The sequence below is a fragment of the Prosopis cineraria genome, unplaced genomic scaffold (assembly GCF_029017545.1).
Source record: "Prosopis cineraria cultivar Desert tree isolate PC_DT_omini unplaced genomic scaffold, ASM2901754v1 PC13, whole genome shotgun sequence".
Lineage (NCBI taxonomy): Eukaryota > Viridiplantae > Streptophyta > Magnoliopsida > Fabales > Fabaceae > Prosopis > Prosopis cineraria.
Genome location: NW_026555344.1, coordinates 34,242,634 through 34,267,507, shown reverse-complemented (window position 1 = coordinate 34,267,507; position 24,874 = coordinate 34,242,634). Strand labels below are relative to the sequence as shown.

Genomic DNA, 24,874 nt, shown 5'->3' with positions numbered 1-24,874 from the left:
GATTGAAATGAAGATTGAAAGTAAATTTTGAAACTTTATCTTGAGTTGGATTTCAGATGAGTTAGATGTGGGTTGAGCATTTAACAAGGGTAATAAATTTGTATCTACCTTTTTAATTGGCTATGTTATCCTTGAATTTTTTGGCTTTCTTTGCATGAGTTCACTTCACAATCCTTAGATTCTCTTTCATCTCTACTTTTTAAGCGTCGTTTGTCATTCCCCTAACTGAACTCCTCCTGGCTCCCTCTCCTCACCCTCAATGATCCCTCATTCGGTAATGAATGTTGAACTATTTATTACATATTTTTTCCAACATATTAAACTTCATATTTTTTATTCTTATTATTTAACATCTTAAATTTTATGTTATTTTAATTTTTTCACATTTTTTTAGACATTTTTAAATATATTACTCCCTCCGTCCCAAATTAAGACGCTTTTAGACAAAATCTTACGTATCAATCAACCTCATTAAATACATTTAACAACCTTATTTTTCAAAATAAAAATATAAATTTTTTAAAAATATCTATCATTTAATATATTGAAAAGAAAAGGAATGAAAATTAATTGTAGAGGAAGAAAGGATAATATTAAAATTGATACATTTAATGAAATTTAATTTACTCAAAATGCCTTATAATTTGGGACAGAGAAACTTCTTTAAAAGTGTTTTGTAATTTGAGACGGAAGGAGTATATTTTTATAACAAAAATTATAAATCATTGTAAATCAATGTCTTTCTTAGTCATTATATATTCAAAAGCACACTTGAAAAGTACAAATCATCATTAATTCAAACAATTTTTAGTTTACCAAACAGACTTTTGAAAAAAAAAGTATTCAAATATAAATTTTATTACAACTTATTTTTACTGAACTGATTTTTTGTCAAATGAACTTTCAACAAATAAATTTTTGATAAACTAAAAGCTAAACATACATTTAGTGTGTGATCGTGTCTCGAACATAATGTCTTTTAATAAGAGGATGCCTGTGAGCAATATTTAAAAAAAAAAAGGTGCAGGTTCTCTTAGAAGTTAAAACACTCGCTGATCAAGGAAAAAAAATTACCTTGAAATTTCACGGGAAAGATAACAATTCAAAGATAATATGTAAACATCCTCACATCACATAATAGTAGCCTTACACCCATCGTGAACTCAATTAATAGGTAAAGGTAAGTCACTCAACGTGGGAAAAGGAAAACATTGTGACGGCATCATTCTAAAGGTAAACTGCAACAAATGGTGAATTGGGAGGTAAGGCAATAAGTCTAACATCATTTTGCTAAAAGCTACTTAAGGTACCAATAAACTCATCAATGCTGGCCCTTTGGAATGTCGAGATCTTTAAATATTGGGCTGTCAACTCCCACCCCCATGGCGTTCAATCCATTGTCAACATATAAAACAGCGCCGGTGATGGCAGACGCCAGCGGCGATGACAGGAAAGCGGCTGCATTGCCCACCTCCTCTGTTAAATTCAGCTTAGAACTTGTTAATGTCGGAGAGATGAAATGGGAAAGGCGCATTATAAGAAGGAAGAATCTTGAGGGAAATGTTACCAGCTGTCAGCTCTTTCTGCAAAGGTGCATTGGCTAGTGAATAATCAATCATCATGTCAATGAATCCGATTGCTTTTGCTGCACGGCTTCTGAGAGGACCTAAAGGGGAAAAACAACCATTAAATTCAATCAAGAGCAGGAGCAACAATATTGTATGAAGTACTTAGGCCCCAAAGATTAATGGAAAATGCGCAGTTCTTGGATATCATGTTCTGTAAGACTGATGTATAAGTACTACTTTTTATTATAATATTTAACATATTCACACATGAAAACTCTTTGGGCTTGATGTGTAAAGAAAATATAAGCCCAAGATAATTTGGATTAAGAATCAGCTATAATTAGAAAGAATAAAAGGTAATGAGGATCAAAATTCTAACCACTTGGTTATTGAGCTTTACCCTTGGCTTAGATGGGTAGAAAAATGGGAGGAAGAGAACTAGGAAGGAAAACTTCCAAAAGTAGTATACAAATTTACTATTTTAGGAAATTTTCCTCCCTAGTTTTTTTGAAAGAAATATATACTGATCTCATACAAGAAAATTAATTACTACAAGGTCAATTAACAATGCGATGTCAATTGCCTTAGTTCAGTTGTTAATAAATCTTATAATAATTAATTTTTTTATGTGGGACTTCAATGTAATTCTCCCTAAATTTTTTTTCTCCTCCCTACTTTCTTCCCACTTTTCCCTTCATCCAAACCAAGCCTTAATGTTTTGTCAAAAGTCACTTCATCGCAAAAAGTTAATTTAAGTAAATGCTCATCAAAATTATTTCATATCTAATACTATCATGTCAAATTTGATAATTGTTAGATCTAATTGGATATAGCTTTCACATTTTAATTCTTTTTCACTCACAAAATTTGAATAATTGAACTTGTTTAAAGGGAACCGAATCCCTTCTAGTTGACCTAACTGTCATTAATCATCAATAGTATATTATTAATTATAACAGTTATTGTACCCACTTTAGCAGAAAACTAGACGAAATATAATATATCTATCTGGCAAATACAAGTATCTAAATGACCCCTAATGATGTATACCTGAACGCAAGACCCTGTCACATGTAAAAAGAACATCTAGAGAATCTTGATTATCCATTGTGTAAAGGAGTCCTCTACAATTTTTTCTTGTCTTTTAAATTTTGGCTAGATTTCAAACAGTAAGATACCCAACTCCCACTGGCATCAGAATAACAAGTTCAAGAGCATGTTAAAATCTTGAGCTGGTTAACCCTTTAAAGGGAGGAAAGTAAAGCAGACCTGAAAAAAATTTAATGAAACATGCAAAAATTTTTACCAGCAGATATTGTGTTGACTCTAATTCTTTTCTTCCTACCAGCTTCAAAAGCAAGCACCTGAAAATATGGAAAATTAATGCAAGCATTCTAAGGCAAGGGCCTAAGGATGAGCAAGATTGAGTGAAGAGTGCTACTAAGATAGTAGCATATCTATGTGAGTCATGCATTAACAGGCTAGAATTAGAGAAACATTGAAAACTCACTCTTGTGTCACTTTCCAAAGCAGCTTTTGCAGAACTCATACCACCACCATATCTGCATTTAAGTAGGTGCAAAAAGCTGTCAATCTGGACAAGTTATTTTATGACAAAAAGTATGCAAGTCTCCAAGGCATAATCAGACCCACCCAGGAATAACCCTCTCTGAAGCAATATATGTAAGAGAAATTGAAGAACCACCTATAACCAAAGAAGGAAGGTGAGGAAAAGAATAAAACGATGAAGGAAACAACATAAAGGTAGGCTATCAATAAACATGCCTGGGTTAATAATTGGAAGAAAATGCTTGAGTAAAGAAACATATGAGTAACTAGATGCGGATAATGCAGCAAGATATCCATTCCGAGATGTCTCTAACAATGGTTTGGTGACCTGCAACATAGTTGACTGCTTGTTAGCCAACGGGAGAGGGCAGAGGGAAACTTTGCAATTGAATTTACCATACCTCTGGTCCATTGGCAAGTGAGTGTACAAGGATGTCAATGGTTCCAAAGTCCTTCTTAACAGATTCGACTACTTCCTGCAAGTTCAAGCAAGTCCTTTTTCAGACAGATTGTGTGGTATAGTTCTGAAGATAAACCTGGCATCAACATCTTCATATATGACCTCAGACTGGCTCCCTGTGTCTCCGCAGAAATATAGCCAATACGTTCCATGAACTTACAATTTACAAGAGAAAGGACCACAGTTGGTCTTTCCACCTCCAAACTTACAACAAGCTTTAGTTTTCTCCCACAAGCACTGATCACTGATGTTTTAGTTAGTCCTTAAACTTGAATTTGAAACAATACTGTCCAAAAGCAGTAATGAGATTACTGTTGACATAAGTGATAGAATATCATCTTATGCAGAGTTATAAGTGAATAATTTTAAAATTTCTGAATGGTATAGGCGTACTCTGGTAAGTTGCACTTCATTTTTAATTAAATATCCTTTGAAAAATAGAAGTTACAAACTTACAACTACAAGTGAAAACTAGCTTTCACAATAAGTTTTTCAGATAAGTCATTTCTTAAACTCTACATATCTTAAAATAGACTTAAATAATTACTGCTTTAGGCTTATTATTGTATGTTTAAATTACAGTAAGCTAAAAGCAGCATAGTTGTATCCAGTGAGCTCTTTTCTTAAGTCCGATAGAAAAAGCACAAAGGAATCATATTTTAGCATTTATGGCATTGAATAAACACTTACTAGTTAAAAATAATTGCATCTAAATAAAGTTGACAAGAATGCTGATAAATTCAAAGCCTTGGACAATACTAAAGCGCAAATTACTTGAGAGACAAATTTAATTAACTTCGATAATTGAAAGGAATTCTTCAAGTGTAAAAGATTTAGGTAACAATGATAAATCCATACCTGGACAGTCCAGTTACTGGATCCAGCATAGCGCTTGTTTGTTTTAACCTACAGAAAATGTTGTTATGAGTTACATATATCCATGTCTATGGATGCATTTTTGAGTCTTTCGGAAAAGAAAATCTTGTGCATTTCTCCCTTACATCTTCTGGAACATCCTCAGGACTGTCGTAAACTGCATCCATGGGATAAACTTTAGTGATCTTCATCAGTGAACCATCTGGTAATCTGAAATTGGGATTTTCCTGTTAGCAAAGTACACGCAGATAACATAACCACTCAAATAAATAAACTAAATGGCAGAAACTAAAGTTATACATTCGTGACTCATCAAATTTTCCACGTCGAAGGCTGGACTCAAAAATATTTAGAGCCTACACAGAAAGGTCCAAAGTTAGTTCCTGCATCATTCTGCATGGATAAGAAAACTCAGGGCACAGACAGACAACCCTGAGATTCTGCAGATCTACTTACAGGTACCCAGGTACCAACAAGAATTTCAGCTCCAGCTGCTGCAAGAGATTTTGCTATTGCCCAACCATATCCATTGTCATCAGCCACACCAGCAATGAAAGCCCTTTTACCTACACAGCATCTTACTTTCAGTGAAAGTACAGATTGTTCCTATTCAGAGATTACTAAAAAAGAGAACTGCCAGCAAGCTTGTGGTGATTGACAGCAAATATTAGATAACAGCCAAAGAGATTTAGGAAAAGTCAACATAACAAAATGAAGATTTACTAATAATGAATTCGTATGAAAAGGTGAAAGACATAACTTGCAATTCGTATAATTCATGAACCTCAGGTGCAAGGTCTCCCTTTAGCTAATACAATTTAGATCTGAGTTACTGGGTGGTCAAATAATGTTTTAAACCCTTCAAAGGATTCGGAAATAGTATGTCAATGCTCAGTAGAGTTTGTTCTGGGATGAATAAACATGTGGAAAGGGGGAAAAGAAGTTGTGTTGCTGGTTAAGACAATACAAGAATCATATGGCCAAGATAGTAGTAATATAACTGAGTATCAACAGCAAGAATTTAGAGTTGAACCGCCAATTCAGTAGACATACATCAAGTGTATGAGCAAAAATGTGCAACAACAAGCCTTATCTCACTTTTGAGAAAAAATATGGATTAAAACAAAATAGGCATGGAGGAGTTTTGGGCAAAAGAAGTATAACCTTTCAAATCAATAGGCAATCCCGAGACTGGCTTGTTTTCACTAGACTCAGAAATTGCCTTTGTTACAATTTTGTCAAACTTTATGGAACGCGATGTAAGGCCATGCTGGAAAGGTTGCACTGATGCAACATGACGGACACTTGCAAGTCCATTCCAAGATCTTGCCTTGGGCTTGACACTAAAACCTGCAGCGCTTGCATTTGCAAGCTTTTGTGAAGAAGGAATGCTGGACCTTGACATTGCAACTTGCAAGTTAGAAACCGACGTTGTCGCCATCCTGATGAATGCGATTTGGCAGCAGAGAAGTTAGATGTACACAGAAAACTAATATTAGCACCCTTACAAAAATACATTAAAAAATATTCACAGATATCTTATATGTAAATGGAAAATACCAAATAAGTTCATGTTGATGAAAAGTTGGACATTATTAAAGGCGGCCTAAGTGCTCATCATTTAAAAAAATATTCTATTTATTCAATTATAAATAGTGACTATAACATTAAGTACGTTTCATCTTTTACCTGGAAGCTCATAACTAAAATTATCACAACAGATCCCCAATTTATCACCTAGACTTGTAGGTTTATACTGAAATTCAGAAGAAATACAGAGGTAATAGAGAAACACGCACACATTTAATTAATACAATAGTTCATATTATTACTATGAATTAGGCACATAGTTGGTTGATTGAGACATTATTACATAAAAAAAAAAAATTAAAAAGCATCTGAGACGAGAGCGTATCGTAATAATGATGACCAAGTCCGAGGGTAAAGGTAATACGAAATGATCGGATTATAAAAGAAATAGATTCTCCTCGGCGATCAAAATGTTGGACAGAAAAGTGTTAAACAAAGCCGAATTATTTCAACGATCGCTCTTCGCAACCAGTTTCCTCTTGTGGAAATCCCATCAGACATTACTCTCAGAATGCCAGTAACATTACGCTAATCTAATACTCAAAAAGCAATACCAAGAACAGAAGCAGTGTGAAAATAAAGTCATTTAATCTCGATCTCGAAGCTTCTAATTGCTAAGCATGTCCAAATTTTAACTCCATGGTAATGGAGGCACAGGAGCAGTAGGACTATTCCGAAACAAAATGCTTCTAATCAATGCCAGATCCATTTCAAGAGAAATCCTCACTTATTGAACAACACAAAAGGCAGGAATAAGCACACACACACACACAGAGGGGGGGGGGAAGACTGGATTTACCTGTGAGCTACGAAAACGGCCAATGCAGAGAGAAATTTGAGGAGTTCCAAGTAAAAAATTGAAAAAGCAAGTCTCTGTGTATTTTGTTTATATAACAGTTCAGAGGTAGCTTCAGGAAAAAGGAGAAGAATGGCCTTGCCTATGATGATGGCGATGAAAACAATGCTGTGTTTTACGAGGCGGCTCAGAGCAGTTGGAGACACTCCTCGCAAGTATCGAACTCGAACCAGAATTCAGTGCTCCAAGCTGGTGGAAATGCACGTGCATTTCACGTGAAACGACTTGTGTTTTTGTTTTTTGTTTTTTTGTTTTTTGAACGAACTTGTGTTTTTGTTTTCTACTTTTAAATAGATGCAAATTGCAAATGCAGGAAAATTTTTAAAGAAAGATAATCACTTAATGTACAATAATATACTAATAACTATGTCTCAATTTATAAGATATTTTTAAATAAAATTATTTATTCTAGTAAAACTTATTAAATACATTTTACAACTTTCCTTTTTTAAAACAAAAATATAAACCTTTAAAAATATTCTTCATTTAATACTCCATTTATAATAAAATATTAAAGAGAGAGAATATCTGTGAAAGATAATATTAAAAAAATATGATTAATAAAATTTTATTTTTATCAAAATGTTTTATATTTTAGAATATTGAATCTCTCCTAAAAATATTTTATAATTTTAGATGGATGGAGTAAATTTTTTCTAATAAATAAATAATTGAAATTTTGAAATGAAAGTGGACAGCTTAACTTGAAGATATGATAAGAAAGAAGAGAATAGTACATGTAATCCAATGATACAAAGTTTTAAAATTAAGTTAAAAAATAGTTTTGCCTCTAAACTATTTGCTTAAAAGTGTATGATGTCCTAAATTTACATATGGTGTAATTTTCTTTTCAAGATTCAACAATGGTACACTAGATATCCTGCCTTTGAAAAGATTAATTTTGACCATTAGTTCATTCAAAAAATTATAAATAAAAGATCTCTAAAATTATACAAAAGGACACATAAAATTACAAATAATTACTCTATAAGAAAATTCATTTTGATTAAGATCCTAAAATAATATGATAATTTATTAGTCTTCCTACAAATACTGTAAATGAACACATTTTTTAGACTAGTTGTAAGTTTTTAAAGGAGGATTTATAAAATTTGGAGGAAGAATTATAAATTATCATGCTATTTTAAACACTTAATTCATAATAATTTTTTATAGGGCATATATGTGTATTTTTCAGATTCTTTTATATAATTTTTATCATCCTTTTTTTGTAATATTTTAATCAATGAACAAAGTTAATTTTTTTAATAATAGTGCCTAGTGTATTATTTTTAAATATTAAATGAAAAATTACATTATATATAAATTTAGGATATTAAATTCTCTTGATCAAATAGTTGAAGAGCAAAAATGCCTTTAATCCTTTTAAATTTGATGAAACAAATGGTAACTTTTTGAGAAAACTATCAATCAATAATTATTGGAGGAAATTTATATTAATCAAAAACTAGGTGTTGTCAAAACCCAATTAATTGTTATTAATTTAAAATAAGTTATTATTAAAACTACAATAAATATTTGTTGATAAAAGACTAATCTGAATTAACAAATATTTATTCGAGTTTTAACAATAAGTAATCTTTGATTGATACAAATTTCTTCTAGCAATTTTTGATTGATATTTATTAATGAGTCAGGTTCATTACGAAGAATTTAGCAAACAACTTGTAAATCACACTTTTTATAAAATTATTATATACATTGATGTACTTAATTTTTTAAAAAAATACAGATTTATTGGTTTTTTGTGCAAATATATTGTTACATTTTAAGTTGTATCATTTCACAGTTGGAAGATTTTACGTGTGCATGTGTATGGATGGTGGTACTAAGGGTTGAGCAGCCACGACAAAAAATAAACAGAAAAATAAGAAAAGAAAAGTATAATTTTGGTTTCTAAACTTATTTTAATTATCAATTCAATTCTTAAAATTTAACACAAATAACTCAGCTTCTATACTTTATTAACTTGGAACAATTTGGTCTATATAGTTCTTGATTCATACAACTTGATCCTATGATTTCTTAGTTCAATAAAGAAATTAAATTATATTGAATTAAAGTTTAAGAATTAAATTGATAATGAAAAGAAAGTTTAAGGATTAAAAGTTACATTATACCATAAAGAATACAAAACATGGTTTCACCACATTAATTTATTTACTAGGAAAATAAGACAAAATAACACATTATTTAATTGAGTGCAGATTTCTTTTGGTCTAATTTCAAGTATATGTGAGAAGTGTATAATGTATATTTCTTCTGTGATGTTAAAATTTAATTTAAATAATAACAAATTTTCTTTATTATGAATTAATAATTTAAAAGACGTCCTTGTTCTTCATTATAACAACTATGATTAACCTGTTGGCCTTTTGAGTTTACTGATGGTTTTTGACATAAAGTACACCCTTGATGAATCAATGTTGTTGGCCCAAGCCTACATTGTACATTGAGAGGTCAAGTTAATAAGAGAAAAATATGAGGGTTCTTGACTACAATATATCCCAAATTCGTTTTGAGTAATGAGAGGGATGGCTAAAGTGTTAGCATTTCCATGTTGCCTTTATTATTTTTCATGCGTGATAGTTATTCAGCAACTTTGTGTGAAAATTAGAGTTAAAAAATGAATGGACTCGACCTATATGAGCTTAGCCCTTAAGGACTCGAGCTCTTTAGTTCAATTTTTTTTATTTTTTAAAGTCCAACCTTTATATAAAAGGTTCGAGGCTAAGTCCGTAACTCTTTATTATTATTTTTATATTTTTAAAAATTAAAATTTTCAATTTTAATATTTCATATATTTTTAAAAATATGAATTATAATATTTAAAAATAAAAATAAATAATAAAAATTCTAATTTTAAAGTATAAATATATATTTTAAAGTTTAAATTCAATTTAAAAATTAAAAATATTTTATTTTTAATAAAAAAATAAAAACGGACCTAAAAAGGCTGCTTGAGCCTGAACCCGTTTTTTCAGAGCCTATTAAGGCCAGGCTTAAAAACTCGATTTTTTTAAAAAATATCATTTTTTTCAAGTCCGAACCCTTATAAAATTGAGCTTAAACAAGTAGCCTTTCAAGCCTGGCCCTTATTTCGATTCTAGTGAAAACTATATCTCCTATGGGAGAGATATTAACAAGGTAAACAGAGAAAACTTTCACTGCTCTTTTATCTCTTCCACTTGTCCTCTTAGAGATGCATTAGTTGTGAATTAAGAATTGAATTTGAGTAACTCCATTCGTCTATATAGAGGTATAATCTGGTGTAACTTATAGTTATACTTTCGAACTTCATAATCCTACAACATGCAACCACTCAGAAGCCTATAATACAATGCTACTGGCTGTTGGCTTTGTTTCTTGCATTACTATTGTTTTAGGAATTCACTCTTAAGTAGTTAGTTCAAGAAAAAGAGGCTGCTTTCAAGTTTTCATTGTTTTTTTCAAAGGTAATGGTTTATCAATACATATGGGAATCAACACTCTGCTTCATACTCCATCTATTCCTTTGAGAGTTTGAATGACGAGAAGTTTAGAAGCATTTTTAACACATACCCTTACCTTTACTTGGTTCTCTTCCAAGATAATTTGATTCTTCTCATATCAGCTTGCTGGATAGCTTTTCTTTGTTATTGACTTTGTGCTTTTAATCTTTCTATGTAGTTTCTTAATAAAGTTTGCTTCTTTCTTATAGATTAAAAAAACTATTTATTATTTGGCAGTGTAATTAATTCAAATTGAATTATTATTTGGCCTCAATTAGATGTCACACTCTTAGTTGAACCACCCAACTAACTAGGACTCTTTTTCTCACAAAAGAATACTTTGAAATGTTGAGCCGAAAAATAAAATACTATGAAAAGTTTTTACTTTGCACATTCCTCCAACAGGGCTCATTTCTACCAGTTCAAACCATGGAAGCCCATATCGAGCTCACCAAATCCTTTAGGCACAGAGAGCCCAAAAAAAAAAAAAAAGTTTCGTTTTTTTTTTTTTTTTGTGTAAAAATAAAATTTTTTGCATCTTTTTTTTAAATTCCATAAAGTGGACTGATTTCACAAAATGCTAATATTCTATTAAGCACATCAAAAAAATATGCACATACGGATGCTGGAGACCTTTTTTTTCCGGATATATTATAATATTATTTAAAAAAATATAACTTTAAATTTTTATACTTTGTTTTCTTTTTATTACAAGTTCTTACAATTTTTTTTTTGATATATTAAATCCATACATTTTTATTTTGATAATATAAGTCCCTACGTTTTTAATTTTTGATATTCTAGGTCCCTAAATGAATAAGTATAGGGACCTAAAACACTAAAAAATAAAAACGTGGGATTTAAAACACAAAAAAAAAGTACAAAAACTTCTAATGAGCAAAGTATAAAAATTTAAAGTTATATTTTTTTATATCAGTCAATTAGAATGGGTTCATGCCTTTTTTGTAAGGTGCCTAGTATAAATTAAATTATTAAGTGTTCGTGATTTAGAAATTGTGTAGTTTCTTACCATTTTTATAAATATACTGGCTTTTTTAGAGTTTTTATGATTTTCGTATTGATTAGACTAAAGTTAAAATTGTAATAGAATAAAAGAAAAATAAAATCCAATATTAAAGACAGAAGCCATGTGCTAAAGTATATGTTAGAGCCTAGGTAGCATTAGCTTTATCAAGAAAAAGGAGACTTTAAGGAAACATTGCTGTTTAGTCTTAATATCTACAATTGAAGATATTATTTTCAATTTGAAATCACCAAATAAAATTCTATTTAATAATTTAAATATTTTAAAATAACTTTGGAAATTAATTTTTATATGTATTTTTATTTTATAATTATTTACTGAAATTTTTCCTACTTCATCATTTAAAAAACATTAGAAGAGTTCTTCTAGATGAGAAAATTGGTCCACGGACAACTCAACAAAAACATTTTTTTAGTTTCAAACAGAGTGCTTTTAATAAATTTAAGATCAAATAAAATTTAATTGAAAAATTGTAAAATAGTGAAAGTAAACAAATTATGAGGCTAGTTTGATTTTCTTGAAAAATGATACTCCCTCCATTCAAAAATGTAAAAATTTTTTTAAAGTGTTGGATTTTAAAACATATAAGACATTTTAATATTTTGAGTTGTAGTCATTATTTTTTCAAAATTACTCTTATTGATAATGACTTTATATTTAGTGTATGATGTTTAATAGGAGTAAATATAAAAAAAATAGAGTTAGTTAAAAAATAAATAATTATTTTATTAGGTATGAATTAGATTAAAAATGTTCTTATATTTAAAATAAAAATATTATTTTACTTATCAAATAAATCAAGCACAAAATTCCGGCCGACACAAGAAAAAGCCAAAATTGTCAATAGCAATTTTGAAGTAGACGGGCACTTATATATAGGTATATGCATCATGAGCAAAGACAAGCACTTATATAGGTAGGTGGTTTTGTGGGAATATGCAATAGTAGGGTTGACTTTTTCATGATGGCTTGGACCGCAGCATTTTATTTAATTTTAATTTTTTATTAATTTCTTAAAGACAAAATTTTAGATGGGGTGGATCTCCTAAAGCTTGTCAAGAATAGGTATATGTTATCCACTTCTCCACCCCTCGGATCCATTTTATAAGATTTTTTTTTTTGAGGTGATTTGAGAGTCTAAAATACTCTCTCTAGCCCTCTTTATAATAAATTTTTACAAATAATTTTTAATTCAAAATGTAAAATATTTTGTACTAGTTAAATTACTTTTTTTAATTTTATCTTTTATTAATTAATGTAAAGGTATTTAATACAATTATGTTATTATTTAAACCTAAAAATAAAAATAAAAATATTATGATGTGATGAAAAAAGCTAATTTTTTTAAAATACATGAAATGATTGAAATGTCTTTAAATAAAAATCAGGAAGAATATAAGATATTTAAAAAAATAAAGTTATATTAGTGATGATTATGTAAATATTATTCTCTATTATTTTATTCTTTGAATAAATTTCTATTCCACTTTCTCTCTTATTAGTTAACGGTAATTGAAAAAATTGTAGAGATATAAAATTAAAAAAGTAATTAATAATAAATCTTTCTATCCCAATGACTTGTGAAAGATACCCTCATTTCTTTCTCAAAATAATTTTACACACACACACCCCCTTCATTTAACACATTTTTTGAAAATTAAATATTAAAAATATAAGATATTTTATCATAATAAATGAATTACTTTATATTTATTTTGAAGTGAAATACTTTATTAAATAAGTATAAATATGAAAAGATGGTGTTAATTTATAGACAATTAGCTATTTTATTTGAGTTTGAGATCAATTAAAAATATTTTATATTTTTGAAGTGAGAAAGTATATATATTCTCTCTTTGTCAAAAAATATAGGGCCTTTTTTTAGGTTGGATTTAAAAAAATTTAATACTCCTTCCATTTAAAAATGTAAGGTATTTTTATGGAGTTAAATATTTAAACAATATAAGATATTTTTAATCTTTTGATATATAATTATTATCTTTTTCAAAAGTGTTCTTATTGATGAATGACTTTATATTTATTATAGGGTATTTAATAGGAGTAAATATAAAAGACAGAGTTAGTTTGAAAGTAGGTAATTACTTTATTGGAGATGAGATTCTATTCAAAATGCATCACATTTTTAAACAGAGAGAGTATATTTTAAATTTTCAATGTTTAATTAATAATTTTTTTTCAAACGTACCCCTAAAAAATAAATCACTCAACCCTTCGTGTTTAAGTGAGACATTCTATTAAATAAAGACAAATATAAGTAATGGCATTAATTTAAAAACAAATTAACTGACTTGTTGGAGTGTATTTTGATTAAAAATATCTTATATTTTTTAATGGAGAGAGTATATGATTGAAGATAATAGTTCAAAACTTAAAAAACACTTACATATATATTACAAATGATAAATTATCCATATATGGCAATGGAATTCAATGTATACCCTTATAAAATATAAATTGCATCTTCGTTTGCCAGACAATTTTTATTGACTTATTTTTTTTAAATTAAATTCAATTTTTCCGTAATTTCATTGAAGTGCAATACTACATTAGGAAAGAAACAAAGATGCAAGCAATATGAACATCCAACCTTTGTGGTGCCAATGTAGGATAGATTGTCCCTTTCAAAAGGGAGTGTACCTTCCCTTTCTCTTTTTGGGATATAGGTGGTCCTTCCTGTAACTTGCATAGACCACTTCATCAAAGCCTTTCTTCACTTATCCTTTTCAAACCACCAACAAAAAAAGTAAAAATCAATATTGTTTTATTTTTCATTTTAAATTTATTTATATTGGTGATCTAATTGCTTTTTCATAATTGAACTCTTTTCATCAATGTAAAGAATTAATCCTTTTAATTATTCTTTTTTGGTTAAGAATCATTTTTAAGAAAAAATTGTTTTATTTATCTATCATTTTAAAGTATGAAAAATGTTAGTCGTTATTTTTTTAATTTTACCCTCATTTTATAATTTTAGAAGGTTAAGGTAGTATTTATTACTAAAATAAATTAAATGTATATTATAAATATTAAAAAAAATTATACTATGTTATTAGAACTTTAAACTCCTAATAAAAATAATGGAGATAATATAATTTTTGGTTTAATGATGAGATGATAATACCTTTCATCGAATTTTTGTTTACAGGTATTTTCTTATTAATAGCAATCATATTTGAGGCATAGGTCTATATTTACTCCTATTTAATAAAGTGATTTGGTATTACGTACTCCCCTTGTTAAAAAAATGTAAGGGATACATGTTTAAAAATATAAAGTATTTTAAGTCTTTTAAGGTGTATTAATTATCTTTTTTTCTTAAAAAATGTTCCTATTGAATAGATTACTTTATATTTTTTTAGGGTAAAATATTTTATTAAATAGGAGTAAATATAGAAAGATAAGGTTAGTTTAAAGATAATTATTTACTTTATTATGGTGAGATTCAATTAAAAATACTTCGTTATTTAAAAATATAAGTTATTTTTTGAAGAGTTGGATGTTCAAAAAATGTAAGGTATTTTTAATTTTTCGAGGTGTAAGCATTGCTTTTTTTTTTTTCAAAAATACCCTTATTGATAATAACTTTATGTTTATTGTAGAGTGTTTAATAGAAGTAAATATGAAAAGATAAGGTTATTTAAAAAATAAGTAACTACTTTATTGAGAAGTGAGATTCCATTAAAAATGTCTTACATTTTTTAACGAAAGGAGTACTTCATATTTTTAACGGAGGGAGTAAGTATTAATTGAGCTTATTTCAAAAATATTTTTTATTATTTTATTTTTTGAATATATTTATTTTTATCTTTTATTAAAGGTGCTATATTTTTAGAATTTAATTTTTTAAAAAAATTAAAATTCTAAACTATATTTAATTGATTTTATTAATATTTATAATTTCATAAAAAAAAAGTCTTCTACGGCTGCATGAAGAAATTAGAAATAAAAATTCCAGCGCATTACACAAGTTTTAATACAACCGGAGGTCTCAACTATAAAAGGACGGCGGTGCCTAACGGTTTCGTCTCGGCTTTGCATTGAATCACAGCCAAAAAAGGTTCAAATATTCAACAACTCAATCATGAGCGAGCCGGCAAACGGTCCAAGTGAGCCAAAGAAACGGTTTGGTTCTGACCAATAACCCCCACTCTTTGACTTGAATTACCGCGTGGACCCCACCATTTTAACCCGATCATCTTAACTGGCGTGTCTTAGAATTCTTGTCGGATAAGACGACACGTGTAAAGATAATCCGAGTCATCGAGCCACGGCAAGCAATGCATGGTTTGTTTGTGCCAGGTGTTAATGCAGGTGCAGTCGGTCATTGTAGTAACGCCCGCAGAGGAACATAACTCCCGCACACAGCGGAGAGGGAGGCTATTATGTGAGTGACGAGTAGAATGCGGGTTGTATCATTGGGTCCCACACGCCTTGCCAGCTGTATAGAAGAACCGTGGATCCCGTGATTGCTTGCCTAATGGACCATGTGGATCCCACCGTCCTCTCCCTCAGCACCTTCCCATCATCAGACATTAATGTCACTATTTTTAAATTATTCGCAGAAGAAAATTTAAAAAAATTTACTCCATCATATTCTCTGTACTATATTACTTAATAAAATATAATAAAAATATAAAATGTATTTTTTTATAATGTAAATTTGAGTTTTGCTTAATTCAAATTTGAATTTCGGTTTTTACTAATTATTAGAGAGATTAATTAGTTCTTAATATAAGTCACATGAAGAATTATTTATTACTTGTATACAAAAGAATTATTTATTATTTTTATTCTTTTTGTAAATTTATTTTCTTGGTTCATTGTATATTATTTTTAGTGAGGAATTTTTTTTCATTTTAGGATATTCTTAATGAATTAACCGTAATTTCATAATTTTAATAAAATAATTAAAAAAGGCAATAAAATTCGAAGCATTAGAAGTATACCCAAATCCTTAAAATTTAGTTCAGGCAAACCATTCATATGTAAAACTCTCTCAACAATATTTGTTTTCTTTTTTATTTTTGATGTTATAAAACTCTCCTTTGTATAACATTAATGATTGATAAATTAAAAATATTTATTTCATCAATAAATAAAATTTGTATATCTTAATCTTCTTGTTATAATAATTAAGAACTTAAAAGATTCTCTCATTTTTTGAAACATAGTTTTTGTTTTTGGACTTGTATAGCCCATAGCTATTAAATACTTTCTCAGTTTAAAAATATAAAATATCTTTTAAAAGATTAAATATTAAAAAATATAAAATATTTTTAATATTTTAAAATATAATCATTACTTTTTTTAAAAAAATTTTTATTAAATAAATTATTTTATATTTATTTTAGGATGAAATATCACATTAAATAAGGATAAATATAAAAATAGAAGGTTAGTTTGAAAATAAATAACTATTTTATTAAAGATAAAATTTAATTAAAAATGTTTAATATTTTTAACAAAGAGAGTATGATTTTTTCCTTAATCGTTTGGCATCTGTTGAGATATTGTTGTACCCGTGATTGATAATAATATCCACTATTTGTATAAAATAAATAATAACAACAACTATAATGCTAATCAATTATAGCGTTGGACTACTCTTATAATTAGAGACTTTTTTTCGTTCAATTATTTCAGAATCTAGATTAATCATGATAACTACCTATCCTATATTTTGTTGTTATTTATGAACGATTTTTTTTTTGTTTTTGTTTATTTGCTTTTCTCATGGTATGTTGTCTATGAGGAAAGAAGAACATCATTTGGGGATCAAATTATTCTTAAGATTATATATTGATTTTGATGGAACTTTAATCATTATTGTTCAGGGTTTGCATTTGATACGTTTTTTACAATAATATAAATATTTAATTATTAAATATATGGATTTTTAGATAAACAATTAACTAGTAAAATCTGAACACATATTGATGGGAAAAAATCATACATCATTTTAGAGCAATGGCTAATAAACAACTTTGAGTCCTCATGTGAGCATTTATTTTTATATTTTAGCTTCTGTTAAAAAGAATAATTACTACTCACTCATGATATTTTTATTTTTCCACTATTTTTTTTCTCAATACGAACTATTTTATTCATAAATAACTTAAACACAATGTCCAAATTTCTATGGAGATAGATGTTTATATTTAATAGCTTGATCGCATCTTGAATGAAATTATTCTTGATAAGAGAACAAGTGTGCACCATCAAAAACATCTTTAATTACATTGAGTTAAATATGTGAATTTCTAATAATATCATAACAAGTGCCTAAGGAACTTAATTAAGTTAACTAATATTACTATGACAATTGACAAATACTCTTTGATCATCATATTTTAATAAAAATTAAAATATACAAAATTTTCCTTAATTTCAAAACAGTTGTACAAAACTTTCTCACATTTAAAAATTCAAAATTAACCTTTATAACTTTTTATTTTTTTATCACAAACTTCCTTACTATTATTTTTTGGTCATCTTACTAACAAAAATTGTCATGTTATATTAAGAAAAGACACTTATATGTTATTTGATATAAGCTAATAATAGTAGAAAAATATGGATAAAATTTTTATAAAACTATTATTAACTTAACATAGGATGTCATATAGCTTGCCATGTGTTTTTTTTTCTAATGCAACATGAGAAATTTTATTAGCAAGATAATTAAAAAATAATTGTAAGGGAGCTTATGATGAAAATAATAATAATAAAAGGTTGTGGGGATTGATTTTACATTTTAGAGCCTTAAAAATAAGAGGGTTCTATACATCTTAAAATTAAGGAAAATTTTGTACATTTTAGCCTTGATTAAAAAACTAAATTATTACTCCATCTGTGAAAAAGTATAAAGTGTTTTTTGAAAAGTTGGATGTTCAAAAATGTAAGATATTTATAGTTTTTTGACATGTAATTATTACCTTTTTTTTTTTCAAAAATACCCGTATTGATAATGATTTTATATTTATTATAGGGTATTTAATAAAAATAAATATGAAAAAGATAAAGTTAGTCTGAAAATAGATAACTACTTTATTAAATGTAAGATTTAATTAAAAATATCTTTCATTTTATAATGGAGGGAGTATGTAATAAGAAATATATTAATTCCGACAGTTTTAAATCATATCCATGGAATCATTTAAATTGAGTCATATACTCCAACAATGCAATAAACTTGTTCAATTCCTACTGATTATTTTTTGTTGATTATACATTTTATTATAGACATTAATATTGTTCGATTTTGTTAATAGTTGATATATTTAAATGAGATGTATTATAAATTTTTAATAATGATATGGAAACTACATGGTATAATTACTTAATATATTAAATTTAATTAAAAAATAATTAAATTATATGCGATTATAAATATATTAATCACCTGCTCATATAATGCAACTTGTTCGATTCTTATTTATTCCGGCCAATAAAAACTTCCTATTTATTATTTCTTAAGTAATAAACATCTGATTAACATTATATTAATGCATCTAGTATAAAATCATTAAAAAAAAAAAGGCTAAAGACTAAAGAGGGAAAAAAATGCATCTACTGTAAACATAAGGAAATAAAATTCATCACTCTCACAATATTCTTAAAAAAAAGACCAGCTTTATCCAAGTTCAAAGTCATCTCAAACCCTGATTACATTGCATTGTTTTCTTTTCTTTTTTTTTTTTTTTGCTTTTTTAAGAGTAAATTTCTTTCCACTTTCAGCTCGATCAATCAAAATTAAGGATCACGTGAAACTTGTAGAGTAAGATTAGAGAATTTAACTTTTTCTTTATGCCAATGAATGACTTGGAGGTCAATTAACCTCTGTGCTTTGTCACAATAAACAAAAATTCCTGGCTCATTTTTAATTTGTGCTTTCTAAATATCTAAAATATTTTCTTAAAATAATAAAAATGAAATAAAACTCATAAATTTCTTGTAAAAATTTATATAAAATAATAATAAAAACATAAAATTTGGATAAAATATCTTGTTTTGTTTTTGTATCATAGATATCTTAGTTTTTGGAAGCAACTTTTTTAAATGAATCATTTAAAACTTTGTATGTATACGATTATAAAATAGACAATAATTTTCATTGAATTTTCAAACACTTCGACGGAGGCCAAAAAAACTAAAGCGCCGAAAGTAAAAATGTTTATAAATAAATATAAATATAGAAAATAAAAATATAAATACAGTGAGAAAACAGAGAGCTGCACACGTAAAAGAGAGAGAATGAAACAGAGTGCGAGCATTCCCACTGACTGATATTCTCTGCTTCTCAATTCTCTGAACGAAGTTTCGTTTTTCTTTTGTATAAAAATTCAAAGCGACGGCACCGATCGTCTGCCGCCAGATCGCATGGCAAAGTCTGGCGTGGCGGTGGCGGACTCTGATCCAGCTGTGGCGACAAAGGTGTTGGAATTGAAGAAGGAATTGAACAGGTTGGTGAACTCCATCATCGACGATGATGATTGCAGCATACAAACCATTGATCAAGCTAAGGAAGCTCTTTCGACTCTTAAGGACCTCAAGCTTCGAAAGAGATCGTCATCGTCACCATCTTCACAATCTTCGTCGTTTAAGCTAAGCAAAAATTCTGGTTTTCCAGAAGAATTTAAGTGTCCTCTTTCTAAGGAATTGATGAGAGATCCTGTCATTGTGGCATCTGGAAAGGTTAGTGTCATAATTCGAATCTGTTTGGCATCTGTGAAAATGTTGTAGATTAAAGAACCAGAACTAGATAGATTACAATGTGTTTATTTGTTTTCTTTCTATTTTTCAGCGCCAGCGATTATTTTCTTGTCCGCGTAATTTCTTAAAAAAATTGAGTTTCTTGTAACTTTTCGACATAAATTTAGGCTAAACACACAGTTCATTGAAATATGGAACTTTTAACTACTCAGTTATTGCTTTCTCAGATACTCCCTACTTGTTATTACAATCAACCAAAGTGAAGATGTCGGATTTTATATTTTATAATTTTTCCCCTTTCTTGTCAGTTGCTCTTCTTGACTTGAAAGTCCTAATGGGAAAGAAAGAAGAATATGTTTTTATCATCATCATCAGTTCATTCTCCAGAACCTTGAAAATCAGGATTTTCTACCTGTTCGTTTTAGGTTAATTGAATCTTAACCATGTGAAACTTTCAGCTTTCCTTCTTTCTCTCTATTTTCTTTTCCGTCTTGTTTTCTTTAAGTCCAATCAGTTTTCTCCTGCTTTTCTTTTTCTTGTTCAATGTGGCACGCAATTTATTTATTTACTATTTTTTTAACTTTATGTGATTGTCATCAAGAATTCTGATGTCTGGTAGTTGGTGTTATTAAAGAATTCAATTGACTTCCTGTTAACGCGTTGCTGTCGCTGGAAGTGTGATTTCTGGTACTTTTTGTTTGATCCACTGAAAATTTTCAGATCTTCCTCTTATTTTGTCGTTAGCTTTCTGCATTAGTGTTTCAATTGGATAAGTAAAAGCACAAAAATTAAAACCGTAGTAACAGTATATTAACCATTGTGGAAGGAAAGAGAAAGAGTGGAAAGTTAAAGAATATTTTTCTTTATGTCCATTAAATGTGATTCTTTAGCGAATGGCGGTGTCGATTAGCAGCTTTGTGTAAAACTTTTTGACTAATTTCCCTGAAAGGGAATGATGAACTTCTAGTGTTTTGAGCTCTTTCCTTTCTGTTGTGAATTGCTAGTGTTGCTTCTCCACATTCCCCAACTTCTTTTTGTCTGTCTGCTCCAAGCCTTTATTCTGTAACACCGATGCTATTAGAGGATTATACAGTGAAATGATTCAGCACATTTACTTAATGACTTAACTGCTAAGGTAAAATGATTTTCACACAAAACAAAAGCTTTAATAATCATGTCTTTACTATTAAGTTAATGAACACATTAACTACCAAGAACTTTTTGACTTGTCGGCATAATGATACTGAGGTTTTCCCCTAACTTTGTTCATCTCAATTATGCAGACATATGATAGACCCTTCATTCAAAAATGGCTGAAAGCTGGGAACAGAACTTGTCCTCAAACCCAACAAGTCCTCTCACACGCTGTCCTCACTCCAAATCACCTCATAAGGGAAATGATAGAACAGTGGTGCAAGAACCATGGGGTAGAATTATCCAACCAACTTGAGTGTATTTACAATGAGGAAGACATAATAACAAAAGCAGATCACGATCACTTTCATTCTTTGCTCGAGAAAATGTCCTCATCATCACTTTCTGAGCAGAAAGCAGCCGCAAAGGAGCTTCGCTTATTGACAAAGAAGATGCCTTTGTACAGAACACTCTTTGGTGAGACTTCACATGCCATTTCTGAGTTTCTCAAACCAGTCTCTGCAAGCGACTCTTTGAACAACATTCATCCTGATCTCCAAGAAGATGTGATCACAACACTTTTGAACATCTCAATCCATGACAACAACAAGAAGCTTGTCGCAGAAACTCCTATGGTGATTCCAATTCTTGTGAAAGCCTTAAAATCGGGAACAATAGAAACTAGAAGCAATTCTGCAGCTACCCTTTTCACTTTATCTGCTCTAGACTCAAACAAAGATCTCATAGGAAAATCTGGAGCCTTGAAGCCGTTAATTGACCTCTTAGAAGAAGGGCATCCCTTAGCCATGAAAGATGTTGCTTCAGCAATTTTCACCTTGTGTGTGGTTCACGAGAACAAGGCAAGAGCAGTGAGGGAAGGGGCAGTGAGTGTTATATTGAGGAAGATCTCAAGCCGGGTTTACGTGGACGAATTGCTCACAATCCTCGCGCTGCTCTCAAGTCATCAAAAGGCTGTCCAGGACATGCTAGATCTTGGAGCTGTTCCTAACTTGCTGAGCATCATGAGGGAGAGCAATTGTGAACGAAACAAGGAGAACTGCATAGCGATTCTTCAAACTATATGTCAGCATGACAGAGGAAAATTGAAGGAGATAAAAGAGGAGGAGATTACCTATAGAACTATCACTGATCTTGCATTGAATGGAACTTCAAGGGCTAAGAGAAAGGCTAGTGGAATTCTTGAGAGGCTGAATAGGGTTGTTAATATTACACACACTGCATGATAGTATTGTTGTTACTGTGTATATTCTGCTTCTCTGTTTTTCCCAGGTTGAGTTGTTGAAAGTTGGAAAAAAAAAAAAAAGTAAATTTGTGTCTCACTAAATTTTGTAAATTCTTTGAGTCAAGTCATTCCCATGTTCAGGAGCTATTACTTATTAGCATCTCAATAAAGTGAATCCAATGCTCTTTCCCTCCAAATGTTTAAGAAACCTTGTAGAAGGAATAAGCTTATAATACAGTTCAATTATTCTTTTAGTGGCATTTGCAATTTCACAACTTATCCTAACTTCAACTTTCCTAGCCGTAAAGATACCAAAGAATGTGCAAAACCTTCATAGAAGGACTTATGTTTTCCATAGTTCGGAGTATGTATCAATGCCTATTTATAATATAAGCATGTATCGTGAAAGGGAAAAATGCAGTTTCGCAACATAAAATTGACAAGCATACATAAAGATTGAAAAATCATAAAATTTTAAAGAAATTAATTTTTATATTTTTTATCAATCAATTTTTCACAAAATTATTACAACTGTCCCAGCCGACAGAGCAAGGAGCCTATTACGAAGTATTTTTTAAGGCGTGTGTATCCTGTGCTGTGCCCATGATTTAAGGCTTTTTCTCACATGTCGGTTGAAAAATTTCTCTGAGTATTTTTTTTCCCCATAGCCTCATATTATAAGAAATTTGGAGTATTATTACCTTCCATCAAAATTAATCTGAACCCATTTCTATATAGAACCGTTATTATCAATGACAATTCACAATTACTCCAATTATATCCTCTATTATCTTAATCTACTTTTTTTGTATAGATAAATTTTTTTATAATTTTGTTAGGGGAATGACAATTTAACACCAATACTTTAATTTTTTTTTCAGATTAAAGAAATTAAAATTTCGGCAAAGAACATTTGGTCCTTGATAATCATATAAAATTACATAATTATTATTTTCCCCAAAATCTTCCATGTTTTATTTGAGAAGATCAATTGTAATATACTATATAGTTTTTTTTTTGTTAGCATGTAATATAGAGTACTATATTGTTAGTAGTAAACTACAGAAGATGAATATCAAATATTTTCAGCAAGTCTTTCCAATATTACCATGTTAACATTTGAAATTATAGAGGAATTTTTTTTAATATATCAATGTCAAATTTAAAAGTTAGTGTAGAATTTTAGAAGTATTTGTTATAAAGATTGACACTTATTTTACACAATTTATTATTAATTATATAATAATTTACAAACGATCTTCTTAAAACATGAAACATTTTATGGGAAATTTGAATTATGCAATTTCATTCGAGCATTATGAGCCAGATTCCTTTACTGAAAATTTTGAATTTTTAGTTGTAAATTTAAATTAAATTGATATATTAGTCCGAAGTGTCATCCTCTTATTTTCTTCAATCAATGAATGAAATTATTGTATTATATATCAGTAAACTATTTATTTTTTCTAAGAAATTTCGTTTGTTATTTTTCTAAAAAAATATAACTATAAATCTATAACTTTGAAAAAACTTAACTCATATTTCTCTACATTTTATATATGCTAAAATGTATCTTTAATTCTTTAATTTTACAAAAGATTTTATTTTAATCACTTAATTTTATAAAGTGTCTTTTCAATCATATAAAGTGTCACTTATTAATCATAATAGTATTAGTTTAGTCAACAAAAATAATATTTGCATTAAAATTGAAAATATTAACATATTAAGTTAATTTTTTTAAAAAATAACAATAATTAATAGAAAAATAAGGGTTAAAAAATTAAAATAATATTTTATGAAATTAAATGATTAAACTAAAAATTTTATATAAATTATAAGATCAAAAGTACATTTTCCTTTTCTCTTTTTAAGGATTGAGACCATCTTAAAATACAACAAAATTTGATAAAACATAACAATGTTTAGTTAAAAAAGATGACTCAATCCTATAGAAGTATGAGTTTGAATCTCATTTAGTGACGTGAAGATCTCATTAGTAATTTATAAGTATATTTTTAAATGCTTTTTTACACCTAGGTAAAAGGAAAAATGTGTTCTTTTTTAAACCTTAACCTAAATTCACAGAGGTTTCTCTTTAATTTTTTTTTAATACTCACATACATGCATTTATAAAAGATAATTCTATTCGAGATATTATCAGACACTAAACCGACATAATTTTATGACTCAATTGAGATATATAATTTTTTACTAAAAGAACAAAGAAATAAAAGATTAATTTCATTAAATTATATAAATTTATTCATTTAGAAAAATAAATCTTA

General features: G+C 28.7%; 2 protein-coding genes across 3 annotated transcripts; one reads left to right on the top strand and one right to left on the bottom strand.

Annotated features, from left to right (window-relative positions):
- Positions 1-1,053: 1,053 nt before the first annotated feature.
- LOC129290372 (enoyl-[acyl-carrier-protein] reductase [NADH], chloroplastic-like) lies at positions 1,054-7,099 on the bottom strand. 2 transcript variants are annotated; one of them, XM_054927127.1, is made up of 13 exons: positions 7,002-7,099; positions 5,638-5,915; positions 4,930-5,039; positions 4,774-4,829; positions 4,599-4,683; positions 4,456-4,503; positions 3,539-3,613; positions 3,354-3,465; positions 3,222-3,273; positions 3,079-3,130; positions 2,875-2,932; positions 1,568-1,666; positions 1,054-1,476 (listed from the first exon to the last, which is right to left on the bottom strand). In XM_054927127.1, exons 2-13 carry the CDS (start codon positions 5,912-5,914, stop codon positions 1,322-1,324), a joined length of 1,179 nt encoding a protein of 392 aa, XP_054783102.1. In that variant the 5' UTR covers position 5,915; positions 7,002-7,099; the 3' UTR covers positions 1,054-1,321. The 2 variants fall into 2 exon arrangements, with proteins under 2 accessions (XP_054783102.1, XP_054783101.1); XM_054927126.1 differs by having other exon boundaries at positions 6,863-7,085.
- Positions 7,100-19,756: 12,657 nt separating this feature from the next.
- Positions 19,757-22,840, top strand: LOC129291342 (U-box domain-containing protein 9-like). The gene is made up of 2 exons (XM_054928636.1): positions 19,757-20,191; positions 21,493-22,840. The coding sequence occupies exons 1-2, from the start codon at positions 19,877-19,879 to the stop codon at positions 22,585-22,587; spliced, it is 1,410 nt and encodes a 469-aa protein (XP_054784611.1). The 5' UTR covers positions 19,757-19,876; the 3' UTR covers positions 22,588-22,840.
- Positions 22,841-24,874: the final 2,034 nt, after the last annotated feature.

Bases quoted from the DNA above. Each gene is read 5' to 3' on its own strand.
- LOC129290372 (XM_054927127.1), bottom strand. From the start codon at position 5,914: ATGGCGACAACGTCGGTTTCTAACTTGCAAGTTGCAATGTCAAGGTCC. The intron at 5,040-5,637 runs GTTATACTTCTT...GATGCTGTGTAG, and splicing joins ATTGCCTATTGATTTGAAAG to GTAAAAGGGCTTTCATTGCT. The intron at 3,614-4,455 runs GTATGGATTTAT...TTGAACTTGCAG, and splicing joins CCAGTAACTGGACTGTCCAG to GAAGTAGTCGAATCTGTTAA.
- LOC129291342 (XM_054928636.1), top strand. From the start codon at position 19,877: ATGGCAAAGTCTGGCGTGGCGGTGGCGGACTCTGATCCAGCTGTGGCG. The intron at 20,192-21,492 runs GTTAGTGTCATA...TCAATTATGCAG, and splicing joins TCATTGTGGCATCTGGAAAG to ACATATGATAGACCCTTCAT.